The 23,762-nt window shown below is 45.7% G+C and overlaps 3 protein-coding genes and 1 long non-coding RNA gene across 7 annotated transcripts; 2 read left to right on the top strand and 2 right to left on the bottom strand.

The window, feature by feature from the left end:
* Window positions 1-259: 259 nt before the first annotated feature.
* LOC144159857 (uncharacterized) lies at window positions 260-1,036 on the top strand. The gene is made up of 2 exons (XM_077691520.1): window positions 260-471; window positions 814-1,036. The coding sequence occupies exons 1-2, from the start codon at window positions 260-262 to the stop codon at window positions 1,034-1,036; spliced, it is 435 nt and encodes a 144-aa protein (XP_077547646.1).
* A 1,723-nt stretch (window positions 1,037-2,759) lies between these two features.
* LOC144157756 (uncharacterized) lies at window positions 2,760-10,411 on the bottom strand. 4 transcript variants are annotated; one of them, XR_013319848.1, is made up of 8 exons: window positions 10,177-10,411; window positions 8,108-8,278; window positions 6,527-6,713; window positions 6,142-6,242; window positions 5,931-6,072; window positions 4,514-4,685; window positions 4,066-4,214; window positions 2,760-3,462 (listed from the first exon to the last, which is right to left on the bottom strand). XR_013319848.1 is itself a non-coding variant. In XM_077688526.1 (5 exons), exons 1-5 carry the CDS (start codon window positions 10,387-10,389, stop codon window positions 6,010-6,012), a joined length of 735 nt encoding a protein of 244 aa, XP_077544652.1. In that variant the 5' UTR covers window positions 10,390-10,411; the 3' UTR covers window positions 5,863-6,009. The 4 variants fall into 4 exon arrangements, 1 of the variants encoding a protein (XP_077544652.1); XR_013319849.1 differs by lacking the exon at window positions 4,514-4,685; XR_013319850.1 differs by lacking the exons at window positions 2,760-3,462; window positions 4,066-4,214 and having other exon boundaries at window positions 4,369-4,685.
* A 1,084-nt stretch (window positions 10,412-11,495) lies between these two features.
* LOC144159858 (uncharacterized) lies at window positions 11,496-22,012 on the bottom strand. Its single transcript, XM_077691521.1, has 6 exons — window positions 21,350-22,012; window positions 21,187-21,259; window positions 19,934-20,119; window positions 19,498-19,681; window positions 11,600-11,714; window positions 11,496-11,504 (listed from the first exon to the last, which is right to left on the bottom strand). Exons 1-6 carry the CDS (start codon window positions 21,674-21,676, stop codon window positions 11,496-11,498), a joined length of 894 nt encoding a protein of 297 aa, XP_077547647.1. The 5' UTR covers window positions 21,677-22,012.
* Window positions 15,539-16,892, top strand: LOC144157757 (uncharacterized). The gene is made up of 3 exons (XR_013319851.1): window positions 15,539-15,623; window positions 15,836-15,929; window positions 16,753-16,892. It is a non-coding gene; the product is annotated as an uncharacterized LOC144157757 (long non-coding RNA).
* Window positions 22,013-23,762: the final 1,750 nt, after the last annotated feature.

The following is a 23,762-nucleotide window of genomic DNA, read 5'->3' on the forward strand; positions in this document are numbered from 1 at the left end:
ATTGGTTAGATCGAGACCTACTGGCCTAACAACCACGAAACAGTGGTTAAAGCACATGAGCGCACGATATATACCGAAATATAAGGCTGTGAAAACTGCCGTTCCCGGCTGCCAGCGCTTCCTGCCCGGAGAGCTCGGGCGGCCAAAAATCCCGAATATACGTCACAACACTGCCGGCGCTATCACGTGGGTAGACGAAAACCTGTGACGCTCTACTAGCGCTTGTTCGTCTGCTACAGTCGCGCACGTGGTTTGCACGATGTCGCGAAGCGGGTCGAGCGACGAGTCGTCGAGCGACGTGGACGATTTTACGCCGATTGAAGAGCTGCCAGACGCGGCGGCACTCGCAAACGGGTGCCATTTCAGGTTTGACCCGCTGGCAAGCAGCAGCAATTCAGACGGCACCAGCGACACCGACGCAAGCGACAGCCCTGAAGACAACAGGGCCGCACGCGTCGGAAACGTGGAGTGGTAAGCTGTCTTGAAAAACATTGTAAGAGCTTTATGTCAGCGTTTTGTAGGTGCTGCGATGGCGATAGCATACGAATTCGTAATTATTTGTCCAATCGTAACGGCATCATTGCAGTTGCAAGCGCTACCCGGCGCAACGTTTTTATAACGCTGTACTGCGCGAGGTGAACTCCATGTACGCCTAACGTCATGAGTTCATTTTGCTCGCTGAACCTGTTATGCAGATCGATGATGAAAAACGGCGATTCAGAGCGTAACTAAATGGAATCGCGTCCTGGCCACGGAAGCCAGCACTGGCAGTGTTTTACATGTAGGCCTGCTGCAGTGGTCCATTTCCCGCAGGTGCCAGTGCGGCCACTGTCGGCCGATGACTGACGGGCTGCAGTCCGTGTGCTGCAGGGAGGTGCCCGAAGTCGACGCCCTGGTGCCGGAGGGCGATTCCTGCATAACAGCACACCCCACGTACCTCCACGGCTGCCTGAACATCCACGCGCTGGAAATTGCCTATTACGCATTCCGGCAGAACCGGCCAAGCCTCGTGGACGCCCCGGACATCCACACGTAATAATTTTGGGCTCCAATAACTTGGTTTACTACTTCTAAGTGGCGTTCATTCATTCCGCGACTACTAATTGCGCTGTGGTACCTTCAAAATGTGCTTGTTGTCATGCATTTGTTTCCCGTGCGTTCGCAGCACACAAAATCAACACGAGGGAGTGCACCATTACTGTATCAGAACCAGGGTGTACTTCATATGAAAAGTTAAGGGGGAGAATAAAATCCAACCCTCTGCATAGATATTTGTTGAACCTCTTCCCCCATTTCTTTGTTTTGTTGCTTCACCTTGCCCAATAATCATTTTCATCAGTGATAAATTACAAATCAAGCTGTCATGCTCATTTAAAATTTGCTGTGTCTCATTCTAGACGGTACAGGCTGACTGCCTACAGGCAGTTTTCCCGGTGGATCTACCACTACCTGGGTGCAGGCCACCGAGAAGTCATTCCAAGCTGTGCAGTCGGGAAAATTAGGGACACATTCCCATCTGAGGCGTACGTTGGGTTCAGGTACCCAGAATATTAAAAGTGGTGGAGCAAAGACAGTGTTTTTATTCCATAATAGCACACGGTGCAATGTCACGCAGTATAACACCGTCTCTCATGCCTCAAGAAAAAATGAACTTGCAGTAAACAGACATACACAGGAATGTATCCGCATCATCACTGCAATCATAATTTTAATGCCAAGGACACATGCACCATACATACCAAGTCATCGTACTTTGCACAAGAAAAACACTGATACAATCCTTTCACCACATCGATTCACGTATACAACTTCGGTGCTTGGCTCACACCAGCTCAACTGCAAAACCTAAAGGCCCTTTTCCTAGAAATCACATGGCCCCATGCAAAGCACGTGGAGTCTTGACTTTGCCATCAGAATTTTTAGGGCAGGTGCTGGTCAATAAGCTTTTTTTTTGCTAGCCACAATTAATCCGCATTCACACGCTTTTCAGTGATGGCTGTGTATTTCATAGGCAACATTCAGCCATACTGACAGTAGTATTTCTTGACCTAAAGTCAGCATTTGATTCAGTCTTACACACTGCAATTCTAGAGTACTTAGCTACTTTTGGTCCCTGTGGAAGACTGTACACCTGGATTGCGCATGGAAAAGCAGTTGAAACACAAGACAGCATGCGTCACCCCTGACAGGCACTACGAATTTGTAGGAATGCCGTTTGGGCTGGCCAATGCCCCAGGGGTATTCAGACAGAGGATCAACGTGGTTCTGGGACTCCCACGATACTCTGTGGCACTTGCCTAGATGGATGACATGTTGCTCCAAATGACAGCTATAGACGAGGGATTCACACACCTGTGAAGATTTTGGAAGCTCTATGAGGAGCGGGACGGACACTACGATTGAGTAAGTGCTTCTGTGGCTGAGTCAACTACCTTGGTTACGACATCGAAGTCTTCTCCGGGTCATTCCAAGCCAGACATGTTGGAGGGTTGTGAAAAGTTGGCACGACAACATCGGTCATTTCACTGTGGACGGGACGCTGTGAGGGTCAAGAGAGACCTACTGGTTTTCAGGCATGAGGCGCTAGGTTAAGCAATACATAGTCACTTGCGTTGAAGGCCTTTTGAAACGAAAGTGTTTTATGCTGGAGTCCACCAAGCTCTAACTGACGTCATATCCGTCACGGAAATGACATCGCCAGAAAAACTTCCGATTGACGCGGCGGTGCCGGGATGTGATCCATGAACTCTTCCGTTGCGACGGGAGGTACGAAACGCGCTCCCGACTACGCTATGAGCAGACGCATGAACAGAGCGACAAACGCGCCTTATCTAGGAGAGGCGCCGACAGTTGGTGCCTCGATGCCAGCGCCTACGTGTACGGGGGACGCGCAGTGTAAGCTGCGGAGAAGCCGACTTGCTGATGTCGCGCTCGTGTCGTGACGTGACACGGTTTGCTCCAGCGTGTGTTCACCAAACAATTTGCTGATAATTCGTTTGGTTTCGTTCGCATAAACGGTTTGCTAGCGCCTGTGGTTTCAGTCGGATTTACGCAATGCTCTGATGCGTTCAATCCAGTGTCTAACGTTGGTGCGTCTAACGGTGCCATACCGACGAAATATAAGTAGCGATGTGCAAGTTCATACCGATGCGCAATAAACATTCAACTGCTCCTGTAAAGGCACATTTCACTTTCGTGTTTTACCGGTTCCTATGGAAGAGGGAGCAACCCCATTTTTTTCACCAGACGCCTACCAGTCCGACACTGTCACTTCACACTACCAAACTTTGGCAACCAACACCTAAGGTAAGTTGAAGCGAGAGAGCTTTTGTGCAATCAGCGCTTTCTGGTCTGCTGGGCTGAGGGAACTGGCCAGGGGTGGTGGCTGTGGTGGACAGACTTGGTCAGGCTGTCTGGAGTCCAGGCGGTCCTCCACAGCTCCCATCAGGCGCTCGATGTAGCCTACAAACACAAAGCAACACAGGCTTACAAAAAAATACTGAAAATGATTACTTATTAGCACAGACATAGCATTTTTAGGTGTGCTTCAATGAAGGCAGTGGTAAGGGGTGCGAGAAGTGTTGTAAATTTTATTTGAACATCGCGCTGTACTGTCACATGGTTGGAATGTGCCGCGTAAGGACGACGATGAGGATGATATGTACGTGCAGCATGCAGCGCATGCAGTGACTTTTACTTTGTCTTTGAAAAGGAACACGACGCTCGTTGAAATGGATACCGGGTCTTGCGACGCTTTTCTTCGGCGCCACTAAAAGCCAAGGCGTGGTTTTCCCACAAGAAGATCACCCCCAAGTCTTTGGGGAGCACCGCCAAAAGTACCACCCCCTTGCTGGCACAAGGAGTGTCAGCTAGTCTTTTTTTGAAGAGAATGACGACGAGTTCAAGAATGATCTTTCTAGTGATACCAACAACAGTGATTTAAATTTATAGCTCTATCACATTCAGCACGAGGCTGCGTGTCACAACTGGTTGCAAACATTTAGAGGAAGCAGTTAAAATATCCCCATTGTACTGAATGCAAAGATGTGTACACAGTGTACGTACCATACGTGGGTGGCAGAGTGATGGCAGAGACGGTGCGACGTCCTTTACTTTGCCTTGGGTTATTCACCCTCCAGCGCAGGTCTCCACAACTGGTCCTGGCTTGCTCCTTCCCAGCGTTCTCGTTGTAATGGAGAGCAGCCAGTGCACACCTGCAATACATTTGCACACAAAAATGCAGCTTCACGGAAATGGGCTTGACTTCTCCTGGTTGCTACACAAGAAACCCGACAAGATATACGAAGCCAGAATTTTCTATGCATTGGCTAGTAAAGCAACATGACAAAGCAAGCAAGCCTGGTTCACACAAATTTAAGGGGCTGCTATGTCATGATGCTGGGAAGGCCACGTACAACCACTGTGTGGATTCTAAAAATGTAGCCGTGCAGTATGTCTGGTTATAAGTTTTAGTGCACAGTCGCAAAGTTGACTTTTTGTTATGAATATTCACCTGACATGCATCCCCATGTAGGAAAACGCAAACGCTTTCGGCGCAAACCGATTGATCACAGCGTGGAAGGATTCCACGCTGTAGGTTTGAAAGCGAGGAGATATCTGCCGGATATCATGGAGCAGCCTCTTGTTACCCAGAAGCTGTTGAAGCTTGCAGTAAGCATCGGTCCCTAAAAGAGCATAGTAAAACCTTGTAATAAGAATTATGGTACAAATCACTGTTTCATATGGGGAAAAATAAGGGGCAGGTGCTCGAAGCTGAACTAGTTTTACTTGGAACAAGAGCGCAGTGTATGTGCATAAACGAACGGGCAGCAGCATACTTGTGCCGAACACAAACACAGATTACGAGAAGTTGCGCGGCTCGTAAAAAACGTTTTTAAATGTGGGGCCTACGACTTCGGCGTGGTTTGTCCTTGAGTGCGAAACGCGGTGCGTGCGTCTATAATCGGGTTCGTGAATTGAACTTTTTGGCTCGTTGTGGTGTTATAAAATGCTGAGGTGTTACTGTGCTTCGAAGCGCGATCGCGAGCCTCGGCCCGGGAGGGAACGGTCGGTACGAAAGTTGCGGGCTACCGCAACCTGTCCAGGCAGAGCCCAATAGCTGCAGGACTGCATGGTTGCCATAGCACTCGACTAATAACACTTGATGTATGCGAAGTGAAATTTAATGCCCAAAACTAGGTGGCTAAACAGTAACGCTACTCAAATGATCACCGGGTGGACGTGCACCCCACGGACTGCAACGGGTAGGCATGCGACCGTTAGCTCGAAGTTGCGTTCGTACAACGCAGCCTGGGATTACAAAAATAATAAATTTAGCATTGAAACGGTAAAAAAACACGCCACAATTGCAGAGCCCTTAAATTTGATCATGTTAACGGCAGTTTTGTCGTCAGTGTTGCGTACAGCCACAACACAATCTCACCAGTTAAGAAAAGGGTAGTGCAGTTAGAACTTTGTGATACTCTTTAAAAATTCTTTCGTGTAAGGCTGTTTCAGTGTACGTGTATTTAAAACTGATTGGAATGTGTACTTGACCCTTCAAATTGCTGAAATTGTGATTTTTTAAGCTCACAAGACGATGTATTAAATGTCCCTACCTGCTCCAAATCAAGCTTCTTCTGCTCCAAAATCGAAATTTTGCTGCTCCGAAAACTGCTCCCAAATCTCATTGGGCTGTCTCACCCCTGTTGACCCCATATAAAATGTAGTGTCATAATGCAGTAGTGTCATGATAAAAATTGCGCAAACCCTATTAAATGAGCCTCTTACTTTTTTACAAACGAAACTTACTGAAGAATGCTTGAGAAGCTGTAGTCAAGGTTTCAGTTTTCGTATTAGAATTCACTTCATCTTTTCTTTGAAGCCAAACATCCCAATTTGCACACCCCTAGCAATGCAATATACACAACCTGGGTAGATCCATTTACGTGGCTTCAGGTCCCCGTGCTTGCACCTGTCGTACAGTGCGCTGTGGCCATCATGCTTGTCTTAATTGTGGTTGAGCACAGACAGCCACACAGCTTCAGCAAGATCAGCATCGCCTGCACCAACCTGCACAACATGACTAGTGTGGTTCACAACAGACACTCATTGCAAAGCAGTCACACTAGGGCCTCTTACCTGCACAGCATGGTAGATGTGGTTCACAATAGACTCACACCACAAGGCAATCGCATCACAGCCTTTTGATTTCGAGGCTGCCAAAAGCTTTTTCTTCAGCCCTAAAAAAACATGGAGCAGACGTCTCACATTTGTGCCATGACTATTGTGTGCCTATGCATGCAGCTGAAATAAACACTTTGAGAGAAAGTGTTTATTGGAAGGCTTGTCAGATGGGAAAGGACAAGAAGTAGATAAACACTTCTGCTTACTAGCAACCAAATTATTTTTAATGGATCGGGGTCCAAGCTTTATTTAAACACGAGGGTCGAGCCCAACACAACAAGGAGAACGGAAACCAGCCCAAGTTTGAACTCTTCTGAAACAAACGTCATGATCTACTGACCTTTGCTTACGTGCCAAGCATCGATGAGGTGGCTCACACCAGGCCGCTGCGTCCTCAGGTACTTCCGAACCTGCGGGTGCCGGTCCGTGACCAGCTCGCCTATCATAACGTCGCCATCATCTAAGAATTCCAGGGACCTCTTCAATCCCTCAAGCTCCATGTGGCTGCTTGAAGCAACCTCGTTGGACTGCAAAAGAAAAAGATCCCGAAGGTTTCTTTCATCTATCACTGAATCGGTAAATGTAAAAACAGAACCCCCCCCCCTCCTAACCCCACTGAAACATTACTCCTCCCACTTCACTCTGGGTTCAAAAAGCCATGGTGTGCCCAGTGTAATCCCAAGGCACTGTACCCACGGACGAAGAATTATTCAGGAAGCGCAAGAGGGCTTCCTCCGGCGGCACGATAAAGTCACGCCGCCGGGTACGGCCCCCAAGCGCCCTCTGTCGTGTGGCGCCAAAGGGAAAACGCACGCACCGCGCTTTCCGAAAAGGCTCGCTGCTTCCTGGCAAAGGCTCCTGGCAAAAAAACCGAAAAAACTTGCACTTCCGATTGTAGCGTGCACGGAACTTTGTGAGCCAGCCTAGCCAGGGCGACTTCAGCATATCTGTTGTGTGAGTCAGTTGTGTAGCGTCCCAATTGTGGTTTTATTACGTGTAGTTTGTTGTCTGTTTGTTGACTCCAGTGTAACTGCCATGTGTTACGAAGCTGTCGTCTGATGTGTGTCTTTAGGTCGGTGTAAGGTACTGTTGTAATGACAACTGTAGTCATGAGAGCAGCATCACCAGCCCTTTGGTCGGCGGCCTCATTGCCAGGGATTCCACAATGCCCTGGTACCCAGCATATAGTTATTTCAAGATTTGAGGCATATGCAGTCATTAGTACCTTGAAAAGAGCATTGATCACATAGTTTTTAGATGACCTACCTAATGACAGTGCCTGTACAACACTTTGAGAGTCTGTGTACACAATGGACTTGGGAATTTTATGTTTGATGATGTGGTTTGAAACGAGTAAAATGCCATATGCTTCTGCCGTGTAAATACTGTTTTGAAAATTCATTGTTTTGCTTACTCTAACATTTGGTCCGTGCACTGCACAAGGGACTGTAGAACCAGTTTTCGACGCGTCGCTATAGAATTCTGCGCACCTGTACTTAACGCCGATAGAAAAGCCTGGGCGCCTATGCTTCCTGCGTCCGAAAAATTGTTGCTAAAAGCTTTGGCGCCATCTTGAGATGGCGATGGGCGAGATGAAATTTTCGTTGTTTCGGCAGTTTCGGTTTCGTATCCGATTCTAATGCGCATGTGATTTTTCGACCTATTTTTCCGGAAAAAAGGTGCGTGTTAGAACCGGGCAATTACGGTAACTGCCGCTAAAATGTCCAGCACTGCTATTTATTTACTTTAGAGAAAGAAATCTGGCAATATTCGATGATATTACGATTTTCATTCATCACGTCCATAGAAGGACATGTAAACTATGACAATCGCAAACACACGGGTACACATGTACGTTTGCGCCGTACTATCGCTGCATATGTTATTCTGACTAGGAATAAAAATATCATTATCATCATACCTGAACAAGCCTGACGTCCACAATCTTGTTCATTGATGTTTCAAGCAGCGAGTAGGTCCCATATTTGGCGCTGTACCCAGGTGAGTCGGAGCGACTGTCACCAGCAAGCTTCGCCCCTCCTCCTGCTCCTCGGAGCTTCTGAACCAGTGCCGTCTGCTCCTCTTGCCAAACCTAACATAATGTAAAAAAATGACTGCCATTGCATACGTATCGTGAAAAGTTGCAGTACTATTTCATTGTGACACACCAGACCTGCAGCCGAGGAGATGTTTGTGGTTCTGTCCCACGCACTATGTATTCCTGGAGCAAATGAGCTACTATACAGGGTTACAACTTAAGAATGGCACTGGAAGTTGCCCTTGAGCCTCATCAACGCAACCGGCTGTTCCTGCGCTTGGCGCAAAGAGTGCGTTACTGCGAATATTTTTGGAAGCACAAAATAAAAGAACCCCCCAAAGCAAAACAAGTAACCTAATGTTTTGCAATTTCAAAATTTCAGTGTGACATACATTGAAACTTTGAACAAAACTGCGTACGGGCACTGTGAATGTCTTCATACACCTGCAGTAAATACAGATGGAAGGCTTGCAGGGAATCACCTGTAGCACTCTGCATTCTGGTGTTCAGTGAAAGGAGCCATGAAGAGAAAACCCAAGTTTGGTTCATTCAAAAGATTGTCTCGTTAGAATCATACTGACACCACTTTTAACGTAAACTTCGCTCAAATAAGCTACATAATTGCGAAAAACGGGAATGGTCATGCGACCCACCAGCTCATTTCCTGCAACAGAACCTATGCCGTCACATGAGCTAAGCTCTGCGATTGGCTGAGGCTGGCAGAAGCAGACGCAAATTAGGTAGAACTTACAAACTAGACGAACGAGCTATTTGCGCTTAAATTTAGGGCACATTCTTTAGAAAGCAATAAGAATGATGGGACAAACAGTGGAAGTTACGAAAGCACATGTAAACATAGAAGTACTGATGCGTTCTGCTGTTCGTACTGCGCACAGCATGCTTGGTTTCGCTGCACAGCACTACGGGGCTTGGGGTTGTCTCAGACGACACTGGAATAAAAACAAATGTTTATGTGGCAGTTCTCTAGCCAAATTATGTGTGAATAATTCACTCCCACATATAATTAAAAGAAAAGCAAACGTGAAAAGCAAACGTTTTTGATGTTTGGACTACGATTTCTTTGAGCTTGCCCCAGAATATGTAAATTCAAGCAGTGGGCATAAAAAGGTGAGCTGTAACTATGACGCAAAAAATTTTCCCTGTACAGGCATTTTCCCCAGTATCGTAAAATGATACTCCAAATGCCGTGTGTTGTTGAACAATCTGAAAGAAGTGAAATAGCCTGTTATAACCTATATTGGCGTTCTCGAAATCTTAATTGCCATGACAGCTGCGAAAGAGCATTTTTCACGAATGGAGATTTTACCATCCATTCGGAAACGCCTGAGTAGACTCGATCAGAATTGCATTGCGTTGAGACTTGAGCAGAACTAAGCTTAGAGGCGCTTTTTCCTAAAAATGTGCAGTGCCGTGAAGCACGATTTTTACGCGCAGACACTTCATGTTCGCTTCCTGTAAACTGCAGGCTTTCTTGCAGAGACTGCGCAAAAAAAAAAGAAACGCGTAACAGTGCGATATTAAGGACAGTCGTAGAAATGACGGCAGTGCTTAGGCAATGCACATGTAAGGAGCAATAACTAGGAATAGAAAGTAATAACCTCACGCGTAATAACGAAGCAGAAGCAAAGTTATTTTTCCCGCGTGATCTGAAAGAAGCAATTCTGTTATTGTTTTTCTTTTTACACACAGCGCGCTACCTCTGTGCACCTCCGATTGGCGTGGCCTTTGTGCACACATTACTAAACACAGGAGTGTTTGATGCCATTGTTATTACCCATCAGCATTATTTAAAATCTAAAATTGTTCTCCACGCCGTCAGCGAACGCGCGTAATGTTGCGTACGTTGCGAAATTAATCCTTCAGCAGATAATAACTTCATTTAGCTTCTTCCTGCAGTGTTTGGGTGAAGTATAAAAGATAGATGTTATTACCGTCTTCACCGCAGGATGCAAAATATCATGTTGAAGACGAAAGTACGTCCTTGTGGTGAAGCACGGGATGCCTGCACTCTGCAGAAGCCGAATGGACTGGGTTGGGCTGGATCCAGTGAAAAGAATAGCCGCAGCGAGCTCCACGTTGCCTACAGCAAACCGCCTCCTCTTTGGCTGACTGTGCCAGATGTGAACGTGGCCTTCCTCACACATTGAGGTCACAACGACGAGTGTGGCTGTCACCTGAAATGAAAAACGGTTGAAGCTTTGTAATAGCTTTACAAACATCATAGTGCACAGGTGAAACTCAGCTTACAATTTTTTGTACAGGGTAATACACATTTTGTTTTCATGGCTCCTTTAAGTTGGGGGAATGAAGCAAAAACGAAGCCAAAATGCTAGAGCTCAGTGAACATGAACTCTCTTTAAGAATTTATTTCAGAGTGAAAAACTGTGAGTTGCGCCTGCTGCTTTTGCACTAGCTTAGGCACTACATGGTGCACCCCCCCTTCTACTCGCACTTCACATACAGTCTTCTTACCACAATAAAGGTTACCTCCTCCTCCTCCTCCTCCAAAGTGGCAAGGCCTTCGTAAATGCATTCGTAAATGTAAACGTAACTGATGTGTCACTGTTGCTTTTGACACTTTTTGGTGCCCTAACACGCTTCAAGAACCAAACGTGGGCTGAAAGAGCGCCTTTTCACGAACTTGATGCTCTTTTCTGCACTCAAGATGTTGAAGAGGGTGTTAGCTTGAACACTGTACCGGGTGGCGGCATTCTTTCTCGCCGTCGGAGACGGCATTTCAAATTGAGCCTGTCTTGAAAAGACAAAACTTTATTTTCTGGCGTTACAACCCCTCATCGATGAAGATAGCAGTAAAGGTGTGCCACTACAAGCCGATAGGCAGGCGTGGCATCTCAAAACTTAACTCTCGAACCAACTCTGCACTCACACGTGGAAACGCACGGTAGTTCGTTATTCTGGGGAAAAAGGAAGTGAAGTGAAGTTACTCGCGCTACCTGGTGTGGTGTCACACTAGAGAAGCAAAAACAGAAGTGGATGCTATATGTAGCCACGGGATGGTGCTAGCCGCTCCGTGCATCATCATCATGAATTTCGTTTTTAGGCAATTTAGACGTTTTTGTATCTGCTGGCTCCTTACATTAGTGCTAGTATTCGCTGAATTAGTGCATTTCTCCGGCCGATTTTTCAGTAAAAGTGCAAAAAGCAATGACCGATTAGCTTAGCGACTTCGCTACATCCAGGTCAACCGCCGCAACGCCTTCGTTACATAGAGGTCGCAAACACAAGGGTTTTAACGGGGCTGGAAATGGGGAAGTGAAAAACTTCCTTAAATCCAGGAATTTCCTACACAGAGGTTTACTACATCCAGGCTTAACTGTAACATAATTGTCCCACCTCCAATGAAGACTTGGTTGGGCGCAGACACTCCCTGCAGAACTTGAAGCACTTCATCAAGCATTCCTCATAGACGATGTACTTCCTTGATGACGTAGAGAGCACATCGCTGTGACTGCAAAACAAATTCTTCATTAACCTCAGGAGGCAAAGCACACACACACACACACATTCTAAGCCACCAGATATTGTTTTGATTCTTTCCGAAACAGTTTTCCTGATGGACGCAAAAAAGGCTGTGCGTCAAGATTTTGGCCGCCTGGTTCGTGCCATCGTGGTGCTATTCGCACTTCATTACCGCGTTGCCGTCCTCGAAATTCCGTGGCATGCAAGCACTGGCGAAGTTGAGGCCTCTAGCCTCCGTGAAGATGCAGTTGCAAGGACTCAAACAAAAATAATTGATGCATTTTGTAGTGCACAGCAACTCATTGTTGCCAAATGAACTTTGTGAATGCTGTGCCTATTGGCGGTGAGATCTTTGAGTGGCGCCCCCTGGCTCTGACGTCGGCTTAGGGATTCGCGCCGCTGTCGTCTGCTACACTCCGCTTGTGAGGGGCAACAGTGCCTGGGCTAGAAATCGCCCGCTTCGTTGCTGCAGTGCGTTAAAAAGCGTATTTCTAGCGAATCAGTTATTTTGCAAGCTTCTGACGCATCTGAATAATTTGAAGCTGTATCCCCCACAAGTTTGCAACACACGAAGAGATAGAGAACAACTTTCTTCAGAGTAGCGGTCAGAAGATGGTGTGTAACTCGTCCTTTCTTGCTTATTCGCGAGGATCAGCGATCAGAGCTTCTCGATAAGTATTCAAAATGCGTAGGCTTCCCTGCAGTATTTTTGAGATGCTCCTATGAAGACTCAACAGTCTAATACTAAGTACCAAGCAGCGGCCTCTACACGCTCATCGCACAGCAGGAAATAAAGCGGCTTTCTTCTGTTTCTTTCGTTGTTGTCTTGTATAGGATTAATGTTTCTTGCTTTTTTTTCTGCCCAACGCATTAATTTTTCTGCGCCATCACCAACTTCTTATTAGGAGGTTTCGGGATGTTTGGGAGCCTCACAAAGGTCGTGTGGATATTTCCTTTATTTTGTATGGCATACATTCTCTTCTTCACAAATTGGCTTTCATTACGGCTGCGTGCAAGAAGGTGCATATCCTCAGCATGCTTTGTTTATTCACATGCAAATACAATAAGAAGGTTTGTGCTACGCCATCGTGATCGCGCCCTAAACAATGTGGTCCACAGTACTCGAAGGCGGCTGTTGTGCTCCGAATTTCTATCGTAATTATATCGTTAACATAACGAACTGACTCTCAACTCGAACAATGATGACATGATTACGGTGTTGAAGGCATGATGGCATGATATACTCGCTAACTAACGTAATAAATAGTATACCTGCATATATTACAAGACTCGAAAACGAAGAAGAATTCCAAGTAGCTCTTTATTGCTCTTCAACCCTTCCAGGCGCGAAGAACAAATCCTATTCTACTCGGGATGGCGTTCTATGATTTGAAGAAAATTACTTTTACTCTCTTGTCCTGGACTGAGAACCCGGCCCACTAACCAGATCAATTTAATTGTTAAACAAAGTTTTCCCCTCCTCCCCTTACTCCTTCTCTTCCTCTTGAGTGCAGTTTTCCTATAACGCATATCCGAATATCGGGAAGATATGGCTGTGCAAAATGTTCCGAAATATCCCTCCAGGTCTTAACAAACATATATGTGTTACTATAAATTTAACGAAGACGTGACTCGTATTTGCTCAATAAAACTCCATACTGGTTAGATGCCTGGTATAGAATCAGCACGCGCGTATATACACATTGGGTTATTTGGAACTCAACCTACAGTTTTTGCAGTCTATAGTGCATGTCGGCAAACTTTCATGCCTTGACAAAGTAAAGTGCCCAGGTAGCACAGAATGTCTAGAAAACGTCGTATTTATGGAGGAAACGTCAGAAAGGGATTTCAGACAGGAAAAGATGGCTTCTAGAAGTCAATCATTGCAAGGATAATATCCCTCAGACAATGACGTCTTTAAAACGTATTTCTGATAACTGCTGTTAGCAGTTCTTCCTCTAGCCTTCTTGTAGCCGGCCGTACAGTCCCGCGCTTGGGCGCGCGCTGGTTTGAGAGTAATCAGGTTTGGCGCCAACGGTATGGCCTGATGTGACTCCATTTACTGAGAAAACAGTGGCTTTCCTCTCTGCCTCTACCTCCTCCGCAGCGTTCGCATGAGCTTGGGCGTGCGCTGGGTTGAAGAGTAATCATTTTGGCGCCAACCCCGACGGTCAGTTTGCGGCTGGGCGCCGATCTCCGAGCTTCTTTGTGTAGCCATCATTTTTGTAGTATTTGCTATTTGTGCCGTTTTCATTGGTTACATATTGTTCCGCCCGTTGATACCGCCGCGCTGTGACATGTTTCTGATGTATTTGTGACAGTGATTCTGAAAAAAGCTTTATTTCCAGCCACAAGCGCCCGTTAAGTTGTCTTGATGTGTGCAGTTTCGCGATGTTGTCAAACGCGAGTGTTGTATGCGTAATACCGTGGTTAGTTTTAAGCGAGAAGTATTTGGTTAAGCAGCTGCTCTATGGTAGCTGCTCCTGGAATATATTGTTGGCATTGTAACATTTATTAGATGTTTTGGTTTACTTGCGCGACAACTTGTGCTGCATCTTGGCATCCTTGGTCGGAAACGCTGAGCTGCGCTTTCACCGTATTTTTTAAGAAAGCCGGCGTCAAAATTTTGCGGCATCTTTTTTGCACTAACCCAAGAGGGCCGTAGGCGAACAAGTGGGTTTGTTTCACTCCTTGTGAGAGAATTCTGTCGTCCCATGCCATGACGCAGTGCCTTACTGACAGGGCGTCGTGTGTGAACGTTTAGCCAGCCGCAGCGCCTGAGATATCCGTGTTTTGGTGCCGATAAAGCTCTGTAAACCGCCTCCAACACGGGTGCCTCTGCTCGAAGCGGCACTGCGATTTTACTGGCGCCTGTTTATTTTTTTTTTTCGTAGCAATTAATATCAACGTATTGCCGCAATTAAAATCTACGTAGGTTCAAATCGCGATCTGTTTCGGAACCGACCCGACTGTTGCCATCGCAACATGCCGCCCCAACCAGATGATAGACGTGGTAAGCGTCGCAAGATGTTAAATCCTGGTTAGAGATAAGGCTCTTTCGGCAATGCTAAATTAAAGTAGTGCAAAAATGTCGCGCGATGGTTAGTTTTGCATATTTTAAGCAAAGTTTAAAATATATCAGCTTGAAACATCAGTTCTTGGGAGTGGATATTCGGCCGGCAGCCGGCCTACCCGCGCGAGCGGAAGTTTGCCGGCAGTCTCCCCTTATTGGCTTGCTGCGGTCACATGATTAGTGCCGGCATGCTGTATGAGAACACGCTTTGCCGGCAGACAGCTGGAGAGTTTTCTTTCGCAAGCTGCCGTGAAGCGAAGAGTGCCGGTCTTCCGCGCTGTAAGCTGTTATTAGCCGGCAGCTTTCTTGGCAGTTTTCTGTCGGAGCTGCCTAATTATTTGCCGGCTCCTTGCCTTAGCCGCGACACATCGATGTTCCGTTACGTGAAGGGTGCATGCCTTTTGCGCTAGGATAATTATTTGCCGGCAGCTTGGTTTAACTAAAGGTCATATTCTAGGCCCGATTTTAACGCACTGTGGCGGCGCAAATAACCGAAATAAGCCACCCGGCCGTGCTTTCAAGGCAAATAATTATTCTGACACGAAATGCCGGCACTCTTTGCTCGCGAAGGACAACTTCCGTGACAGTACGACTACGTGGGTTATTTCGGTCATTTGCGCCGTCACAGCGCTTTTAAAATGGACCTAGAATAGGACCTTTACTTAAACCAAGCTGCCGGCAAATAATTTCCTAGCCCATAAGGCCTGCACCCTTCACCTGACGGAAGATCGCTGTGCCGGCTCAGCGAAGCAGCTGGCAAATAATTAGGCAGCTCGCGACAGAAAACTCGGGCCAGAAAAACAAGCTTGTGCCACCTCGTCAGAGGTTAGTCAATAGGTAGTAAACTCCTTTTTGGGTTGTGAAGCCTGCAGTGTTAAATGAAATAGCACCATGCTTGCTGCTTCAGCTTGCCCTGGTTCAACTTTTTATTATCTTATTCGAACTGCTCAGTTTAGTTAAATTTATGTGGTACGTACAATAGGCCGTAAAAAAAGGATGTTCTCTGAAATATGCGTGCGTGTACAACTCTTTTTAAGAGGCTGTGAGAGCGAATATGCAAACACGAGGAGCCACGGACGCAGAAATGAAGACAGTCATCATGATCCAGCTCAAGAATGCAAAGGCGCGAACGTAACCCACATTGACTAACACATAACAGGGTATTTTAAACGGATTACACACCTAAAGCGCTAACCACATGGAGCGATTTTTCCAGCGACGCGACGAGCGACGCGACTAGGATCCGCAGTCGCCGAACCGAAGTCGCTCGCCGAGGCAACCACACGACAGCGACGGCTCGAGCGACTGAGCATGCGACTGAGGATGGCGATTTCAATGTTTCCGCATTGCGCATAGTAACGCGCTTGGTACGCTGGATATTTGCAAACATTTTTTTTTGTTCATTTGTCATAAAAAGCATGACTAAAAAGTATTACGCCTTTCTACCTTGCTTTTTGCACTTCGTTGCATCTCTAAAACTGGTTTGGGTTAGCGATAGCGCACGCTTTTCCTTCTGCGCCTCGTTTCTCGGCTCCAACATGAACGCCGTGAAGAATTCGCTTTCTTGGCGTCGTTTTTCCCACACGGGTCTCACCCAGTGTGAGCGGGAGCCTTCTTGCTTCTGCTTCAGCGTGTACACAACCTTTGCCACGCAAAGCTTTCTTTGCCGCTGCACCGCAAACGTCGTCTGCGTGGATTTGCAAAATCTCCCCCCCCGTTCTCTTTCAAAACCGGAGGGTGCGTGCTTACGTAGGGGCTCTCCTATTGGCTAGTCGCTGAGGCCACTTCCGGGAGGCGAGCGACTGTTTCTGGCTGCCCAGAACCGAGCGATTCGATGAGCGACTTGGTGCGCGGCGAAAAGTAGTTCGTCGCTAGTCGCGTCGCGCCCCAAGTCGCTCGCAAAATCGCTCCATGTGGTTGGGGCTTAAGGTTTTTATTGGCTTTTTTTCTGCAGTTCATCCAGACAACCTGAACAGCTGGAGGTACGACCAGTACAGCACAGCTAATTAAGGAAAGTGCAAGAAATGGGAAAGGCGTCGTCGACAGAAAGGTCACAGAGGATTTGCCCCTCATCAGTGCAGACAAGAGGACCCCGGTGGGTTGCTGAGGGTTTTTTTTTTTTTTCAAGCATATATGAACCATGACTATTGATGAAACGTTTTGGCATTTAGGATAGGTTTAGTACTACTAGTGATATTTGCTAGTCGTGCCGCACATGGCTTTTTATTTGTTTAGAAAAATTGTGCATTGTTTTCTTCTTTTTTTTTCAACCATGTATGAACCATGTGTATTGAAGAAAAGCTTTTGCATTTAAGATATGTTCACTCCCGCTGGCGATGCTTTGTTAGTCATGCTGCACGTGGCTTTTTATTTGGAAGAAAGTATTTAACACATTTTGTGGTACATTTTTACAATGTGATCTTTCAGATAAACGCAGTTCAATTGTTTCACTTTCCTAAGTGACTATCATTTTTTGTAGAACAAGTTGTCCTTGCATCTTATTGTTTAAGTTTAAAAACAAATGTACAAAGTTGTGGACCTGATGGTACAATTTTCTTCTATTTATATTTTTTCGTGAAAGTTTTATTTGTGCTACATACTTGCTTTCAAATAATCATACACAACTGTACAAGTTGTGGACGTGATGGTGAGAGTTTCTTGCGTGTGCCTTTTTGCAGTGTTTTATTTGTGCTGCATTCGTACCTTCCAATATCCATAAGCAAGTTCACAGAGTTATGGACAAGATTTTACAAGTTTCTTGCATTGATTTATTTTGTTTTTGTTTTCAGAGTTCTGTTTTCCCTCCATCCTTTGTTTAAAAATAAGAAAGTGTAGAGTTCTGGACTTGTTGATACAAGTTTGTTGCATTGCTCTTATCTTGTTAAGTGTTTTATTTGGACGTTTTTATATAAGATGCTTCTGGCAGGTGGAAAGGACGCTTTCACCGCAATGTTTTCTGAATTGTAACGGTATTTTTCTCCTCAGTACATTACCCCCATTGCTTGGCCTCAATAAAATGTTTGCTCGAGCCAAATGGCTTTTAATTGCGAATGCATGCAGCAAAGCCGCTGCATTCGCCCTCAGCATCACCTCCGGGGGAGGGGGGTATGGCAGGGGGGTTCATAAAGCCGTATATCATACGTCTAAAAAGCGGCTCTAAATATCCCAAGAACGGGATTCTTAGCATCTTTCTAAAGCCCTTTGCTAGACCAGAATTATCAGAACGTCTTCTAACCATCTAAAATGCGGATTGAAAAGTCGCATTGACAGACTTATACAGCTCTTGTAAAATCCAACTTCTAAACAGATTTTTCAGGATGTTTTAAAGAGAGTAAATAAATCGTCTAGAAATAGTAATACCCGCTGGACATTAGACGTGATTGAAGACCTTTCGAAAACGTCGCGAATGCGTGTCTCGGATTGTCTGGGATGTTTGCAAGCCGTTTCTTTCGTCCTGAAAACTCGTGGTAGTAGAAGTATTTAAGCTCTTTTGTGCTACCTGGGTGGTGTGACAAAACGCGTTCGAGCGTTCCCCAAGGTTGCAAAAACTGTTTTACCTTACATATGATTACCGGGAATCGTGATGCCTCCTGACAAAGCCGACAGCACTGAAGACCTAGAATTTGTTTTGGTCTTCCATTTTCGCTGTTGTCGGTTATTAGCAGCTGACTGTTCCTTTTGTTCGAATGCTTACATGAGAAGCTGACGCCTAGCTCCAACTCTTCACGCTCCGCACAGGACCGGCTTCGCAAGGAATGGGGTGGCGCCGGCAATGTTTCTTCCGCAGCGGTATCCAAAACTATGCTTTAATTGACACCATGAGCTATTGTATGTGATTTTAAGCCAATTATTATGATAAAAAGTTACCCACACGCCAATTCTGGTGCGGAAAAGCATCAGACGTTGACCGAGCGCAAAGAAACAGCAGGGAGAGCAATCCTGAGTGAAGCAGACGACAAATGCGAGAATCCCTAAGCTGACGTCACGGAGGCGCCCTTCGCAGCGCCGCCTGTGTTCGCGCTCACCGCCAATACCTCTTGTAGGTTTTTTGCTTTCTAAAAAACATTCACGTGCATTCACCTTCTAGTACTTAGAGTTCCATGAAATGCCATTACGACTGCGTAGCCACATAAATTTTCACCTTTGCACATCTCTCTCAATAAACGGAACTCCTGTTAAACGGAACTAATGTTTTCGGTCCTATGAAGTTCCGTTAATCGAGAGTCTACTGTATGTTGAAGGCTTCCAGTTGGCACAAATCAAAACCTAGCCCTCCGCCGCAGTGGGCTCCTACTGCACATGTAAAACTCCCCTTCAAAAAACAAAAATTCAGCGGGTTTTTTTAACAGCCTTCATCTAAAGTTACAAAAGTGACGGATCATATGGCCTGTTGTAACCTTTACATTTACTTCTTTTGGAAAAGTTTACCTGTTGACTTTCTTCTAAACCAAGAAACCAAGCAGACAAGGCTTATTGTGAAAGACATGAGGAAGGTTTTGGTCAGGCACCATTATGGCAGACAACACACGAGCGAGCAACATGTAATGTTACAGGTTTTGTCATCATAGGTAGATATTTGCCCAACAATGCACTGGAAACTGCAAAGGTAACCAACATTAAAAAAAATAGCTAAAATCTTAAACTGGAGGACTGTCCAAACTGTTTACAATTAGTAAGCAGAAATTTGAAAGGCACTAACGCCGTTGACATTTCGAGTGCAGGGTCGTAAGTCTCATCTGCAGGATCATCTCTGAATGGAATGGACGTGTCCATTGGTTCCAGCTCCAGGTGGTCTGGCACACTAGGACAAGGCGTTGAGCAGAGCCGTTGATGCATGTGCTCATGCAGCAAGACATCGGGGAGCTCCAAATCAGTTTGGCACCCTAGAAGCAAGATCAGGTTATTACTGGTGAGAGCTTGCACTGAACTGTGTGAGCAACTTAGTGCTCATCTATTTAAAGGAGTGAAAAAACGTTACTAAGAAGGAAAAGAAGCAATGAAAAAGTAATTATTACGCTGTACAAAAATGCCTTTATAGTGTTAGTGTTGGAGGAAAATTTCTGAAAAATTGGTTTGGCTAAACACGCATTTGAATTCGGTACAAATGAGCTTTTTCTCCAGTAAAGGGAACGCACCGGCATCTTCGGTTGCGGGACCTCCTGCTTGCACACCAATTGAACGGGTTGTGGGCCTGCGGTTCACCTGCGTGCTTTTCATGGCTACGTGTGCGTGGGCCTGCGTCTGTGCATCCACGTGGCCGACTCTGGGTGGGGTCCATGCCTCGTTGGCTGGACTGGCAGCAGATGATGCAGGTGCAATGGCTAAATGTAAAGGCAAGAAATGAACTATATCAAGGAATTTTGGTACAATGCTCGCACTTCAATGATGAATGGTCAAGTATTGTTTGCTTTGGCACACCGGGTGCTTCGGTCAAAAGACCTGGAGAAGGCTCTTACACGCAATCACCTCATACACGAAACACATTCAGTGCAGGGTACAACATCCATAAGCTTGCCTCAGGAGAGAGAGGAGGAGGAGGAGGAGGTTGGAGGAAGGGGTCACTTCATTGCGTGCCAGAATGCAGATGAAAGGTGCTCATTATTATTATTATCATTGATACAATTATAAAATAAAGTTAATATTTTTATGTCACTTATTTCCAGAGGGCTAGAAACTTACATTACCATGGTTTTTACAATATCTTGTGGCTATTACAATTTCTTGGTGTACAAAAATCAGTGCGCAAGTTTCCCACGGTAAGGTTTTGTAACTGTCATTCATTCACGGCCAATGTAAAGACAATGAATAAAACATATGCTTGAATGAAATGTCCTTCTACCCAAATGTGGATGCCAAGACCTCTCACACTGATTTTTTTCTCCTGAGGCAAGCGCTGCCAGCTACAGACAGCTCAGTGACCGTTTCTGTATGATAACCCAGCAAAAAATTGCTGTCTCTCTGCTTCACTGTCTCACAACTACAAACATTCCCCTGCAGCAAGCAGCTTTGCCTAAAGCACACCCCTGTCACTGCCACTACCAACAAGCAATTTAGCTGTCACTTGCAGTCTGTATTCCTATACGTAAAAGCGCGACAAAGTAACCAAACAAATTAGAGGTGTGCTGTTTATATTGTTTGTCCTTGGTTTTGAAAGCGCCACAAAACTGGTCTAAATAGAGCGCCGCAACAAGCAGGTTATTTACCGAGACTCGAGAGCGAGCTCATAACGTGCAGTTTTTTTTTTTCTCGTAGGTCTAAAGATCTTTATACCTTGCCGGCAGGTGCATTACTTTGTACAGAAAGCGGCTTAGCGTGTTTCAAACAAACCGCCGGAGCACTCGGAAGCCCAGCGATGTTCCGAGCGCGCGAGACAAGCGCTATCACAGACCTTCGCTCGCTGGTGCAATCGCGACGTCGGCGCTGTCGATAGCTCGTGCGCCGCTTTCTGCTGCTGCATCTTCCTGCATTATACCATAGGAATGCAGGCGATTAGGCCAAGCGCTGCGTCAGAAATGTATACACCGTGTGACATAAACAATAGGCGTACGAACCTGTCGCTTACGGCGCTTGGGCGTCGCTGCTGCGCTCTCAGCCACAGGTGCGCCGGGAAGAATGGTTGGCAGTGACCCGGGAAAGATCCATGCGCGACCTTTTGAAAGGTTAAACCTCGCCAGGTATTCCGGGTTCTCACTGTAGCACTCGGTTGAAAAGTGGAGCGAACACAGTTCGCTGCTCTTCTTCGCAACCCACTCAGGGCGACCGCTGCGGCGCACGAATTCGACCCATTTATCACGCACCACCTCGTCGCGAGGAAATGCTAAAAAAGAAACTCCACTTCCCGTTTTCGATTTACAGTTCTTCACTGAACACCAATGCATCGTGCACTGCTCACAGCACTGCTCACGGAACGAAATAGAAGGCTCGGAACTTGCTCCATGCGACTGCCTTGCGATCCGCCGGTTGTTGTTACGCGACGTCACGGATTTTGGAATATCGCGATGACGTCACCACCGTTCGCTCTCCTGAGTCGACGTCACGAGATGTCGATTTCGGTGGCAGTCGAAAGAAGAGAGGTCTCGTGGGGGCTACATTTACCATTAAATTAAAATATGTTCCACTCTACACACGCTGTTCATACTTTACGCATGACGTCGTGGCAGGTAAAGGAAGCGAATGGTACAATAATATCAGGCACAAAAATTGGTGTCAGTGGTCCTTTAAGCTGAATAACTGCTGCCCTTCCGAGCCGTTCTAAACATGCGAGAAGTGACTCTGATAACCTTACACTGAATTAGTGTGAAAGCTTCATAACACAGCTAATAAAAGTCAGTTGTTGAGTTGCCAAAATATATGTGACGTACGAACCCATGTAGAGTCATTTTTATTTAGTTATTTGTTTATTGTTAACTTAAGCGTAATACATTACAGAGGAAAGTGTATTTAGGGAAAAACAGTATTAAAACAAACCGCTGTTTCCAAAACAAAAGCCCCGCCGGCTCACACACTGTATAAAAAACACATCTCTAGAGACACAAATTTGTGCGCCGTATGCATTTCGGAAGTCATAGACAAGTTAAAATACACATCAAGAGTAACAAATTGTTTGCACAAAACTAAAATTATTCAAGCAAAATTACCCAATACATAACGGAACAAATTTATATGCTTGATTTATGCAATATCTACTGAAAGGTTGTTCCAGTGATTTGATGTACGCGGGATGAAAGAATGAATACAAGTTTTGTGGTACAACTGATGACGCCGACTTTGCGTGTTCTCCCGACGCGATGACCCATATGAGGGTGAAGTTAATAAACAATCTCGTAAAGAGCTAATGAAAAAAACTTTATGAAATAGACAACGACGTGCGATTTTGCGACGTGAACTTATTGGCGGAAAGCCGAAATCATTTTTCATTATGGCTACGCTCGACGCTCAGTAGTAGTTTGAGTATATAGAACGTTCCTAGTTTTTGTGAACCTCTTCCAGAAAATGACTAAGCGTCCCCGCGGAAGAATCGCATATAGATGAGGCACATTCAAGTTGCGACCTGATGATGCTTTTGCAAAATGAAGTTTGATTGAAAGCGGGGCAGAAGGAAAGTTACGTTTTAAATAACCAAGCTGAGGTTAGCTTTGCTGATGATGAACTCGATATGCATTGACATGATAGGCATGGTATGATATGAAGGCTTACATATTTGTAAGATGACACTTATTGCAGAGAGGTTCTGTTCAAGCGAAAAGACAACGTATTAGTAGCACCACGGCCGGTTCGCATGAATTTTCGCTGCTCAACTTTCAATGTCATCTTCCACATACGTCACCTTGACGAAATTGCGTTAATGTCATCTTGTAGCGATACGCATCTCTAATAGTTGTTCTTTCACAGTAAAGGGCGCAGTCGTAGGCGAATAAATAGACCGGGGAAAAATTTAATTTGGCAATTCATAATTATAGATGAGGTAAAGCAGAGGCACTAGTTCTGTGCCTTGGGGACATCCGAAAACACACGCTAAAATGAAGAGCACGTCTCCTTGGCAACCAGACTTTTAGCGCTAAGTACGAAGACTCAAGATACTTAATTTTATTAGTAGTTATCGGTGTGAAGCTTTAGTGAATGCTTATGCGAAACCTTAAAAAAGATGCAATTGGCGAAGCGACTACGGTCAACAACACTACGCAGTTTGTGAGTGAACAGAAGTAGCTACGTCTGTGAAAGAATAGAAGTAGTGGTTGGTGAGGCGGGCTACTTGAGTTTTAAACAGGGTTCAATTTGACTTTATAGTTCTCTTGTCAAAGCCGCTTTAAAATTTACTCATAAATACGTTCAGTTCCTACTGTATTCTCGTGAAATCGGCGTTGCTCTACTTACTCAAACTTTTGGCTGGCCCGGTAGCATTCTTCACCTGTAAATCGGTTAAAACTTTCAGTAGGGCGTGGTCACGTAGTTTTGGCATAGGTG

Source organism: Haemaphysalis longicornis, unplaced genomic scaffold (genome assembly GCF_048455015.1).
Source record: "Haemaphysalis longicornis isolate Haplotype H1 unplaced genomic scaffold, Haemaphysalis longicornis Haplotype H1 scaffold_10, whole genome shotgun sequence".
NCBI lineage: Eukaryota > Metazoa > Arthropoda > Arachnida > Ixodida > Ixodidae > Haemaphysalis > Haemaphysalis longicornis.

Coding starts and splice junctions, on each gene's coding strand:
- LOC144159857 (XM_077691520.1), top strand. CDS start 260: ATGTCGCGAAGCGGGTCGAGCGACGAGTCGTCGAGCGACGTGGACGAT. Junction 472..813: donor CGCGTCGGAAACGTGGAGTG/GTAAGCTGTCTT, acceptor CATTTCCCGCAG/GTGCCAGTGCGGCCACTGTC.
- LOC144157756 (XM_077688526.1), bottom strand. CDS start 10,389: ATGTGTGAGGAAGGCCACGTTCACATCTGGCACAGTCAGCCAAAGAGG. Junction 6,243..6,526: donor TGCTTGGCACGTAAGCAAAG/GTCAGTAGATCA, acceptor ATGTTTTTTTAG/GGCTGAAGAAAAAGCTTTTG. Junction 6,073..6,141: donor ACATCTACCATGCTGTGCAG/GTAAGAGGCCCT, acceptor CATGTTGTGCAG/GTTGGTGCAGGCGATGCTGA.
- LOC144159858 (XM_077691521.1), bottom strand. CDS start 21,676: ATGCATTGGTGTTCAGTGAAGAACTGTAAATCGAAAACGGGAAGTGGA. Junction 20,120..21,186: donor GATTGCACCAGCGAGCGAAG/GTCTGTGATAGC, acceptor CTTTACATTTAG/CCATTGCACCTGCATCATCT. Junction 19,682..19,933: donor TCCCGCAACCGAAGATGCCG/GTGCGTTCCCTT, acceptor TCTTGCTTCTAG/GGTGCCAAACTGATTTGGAG.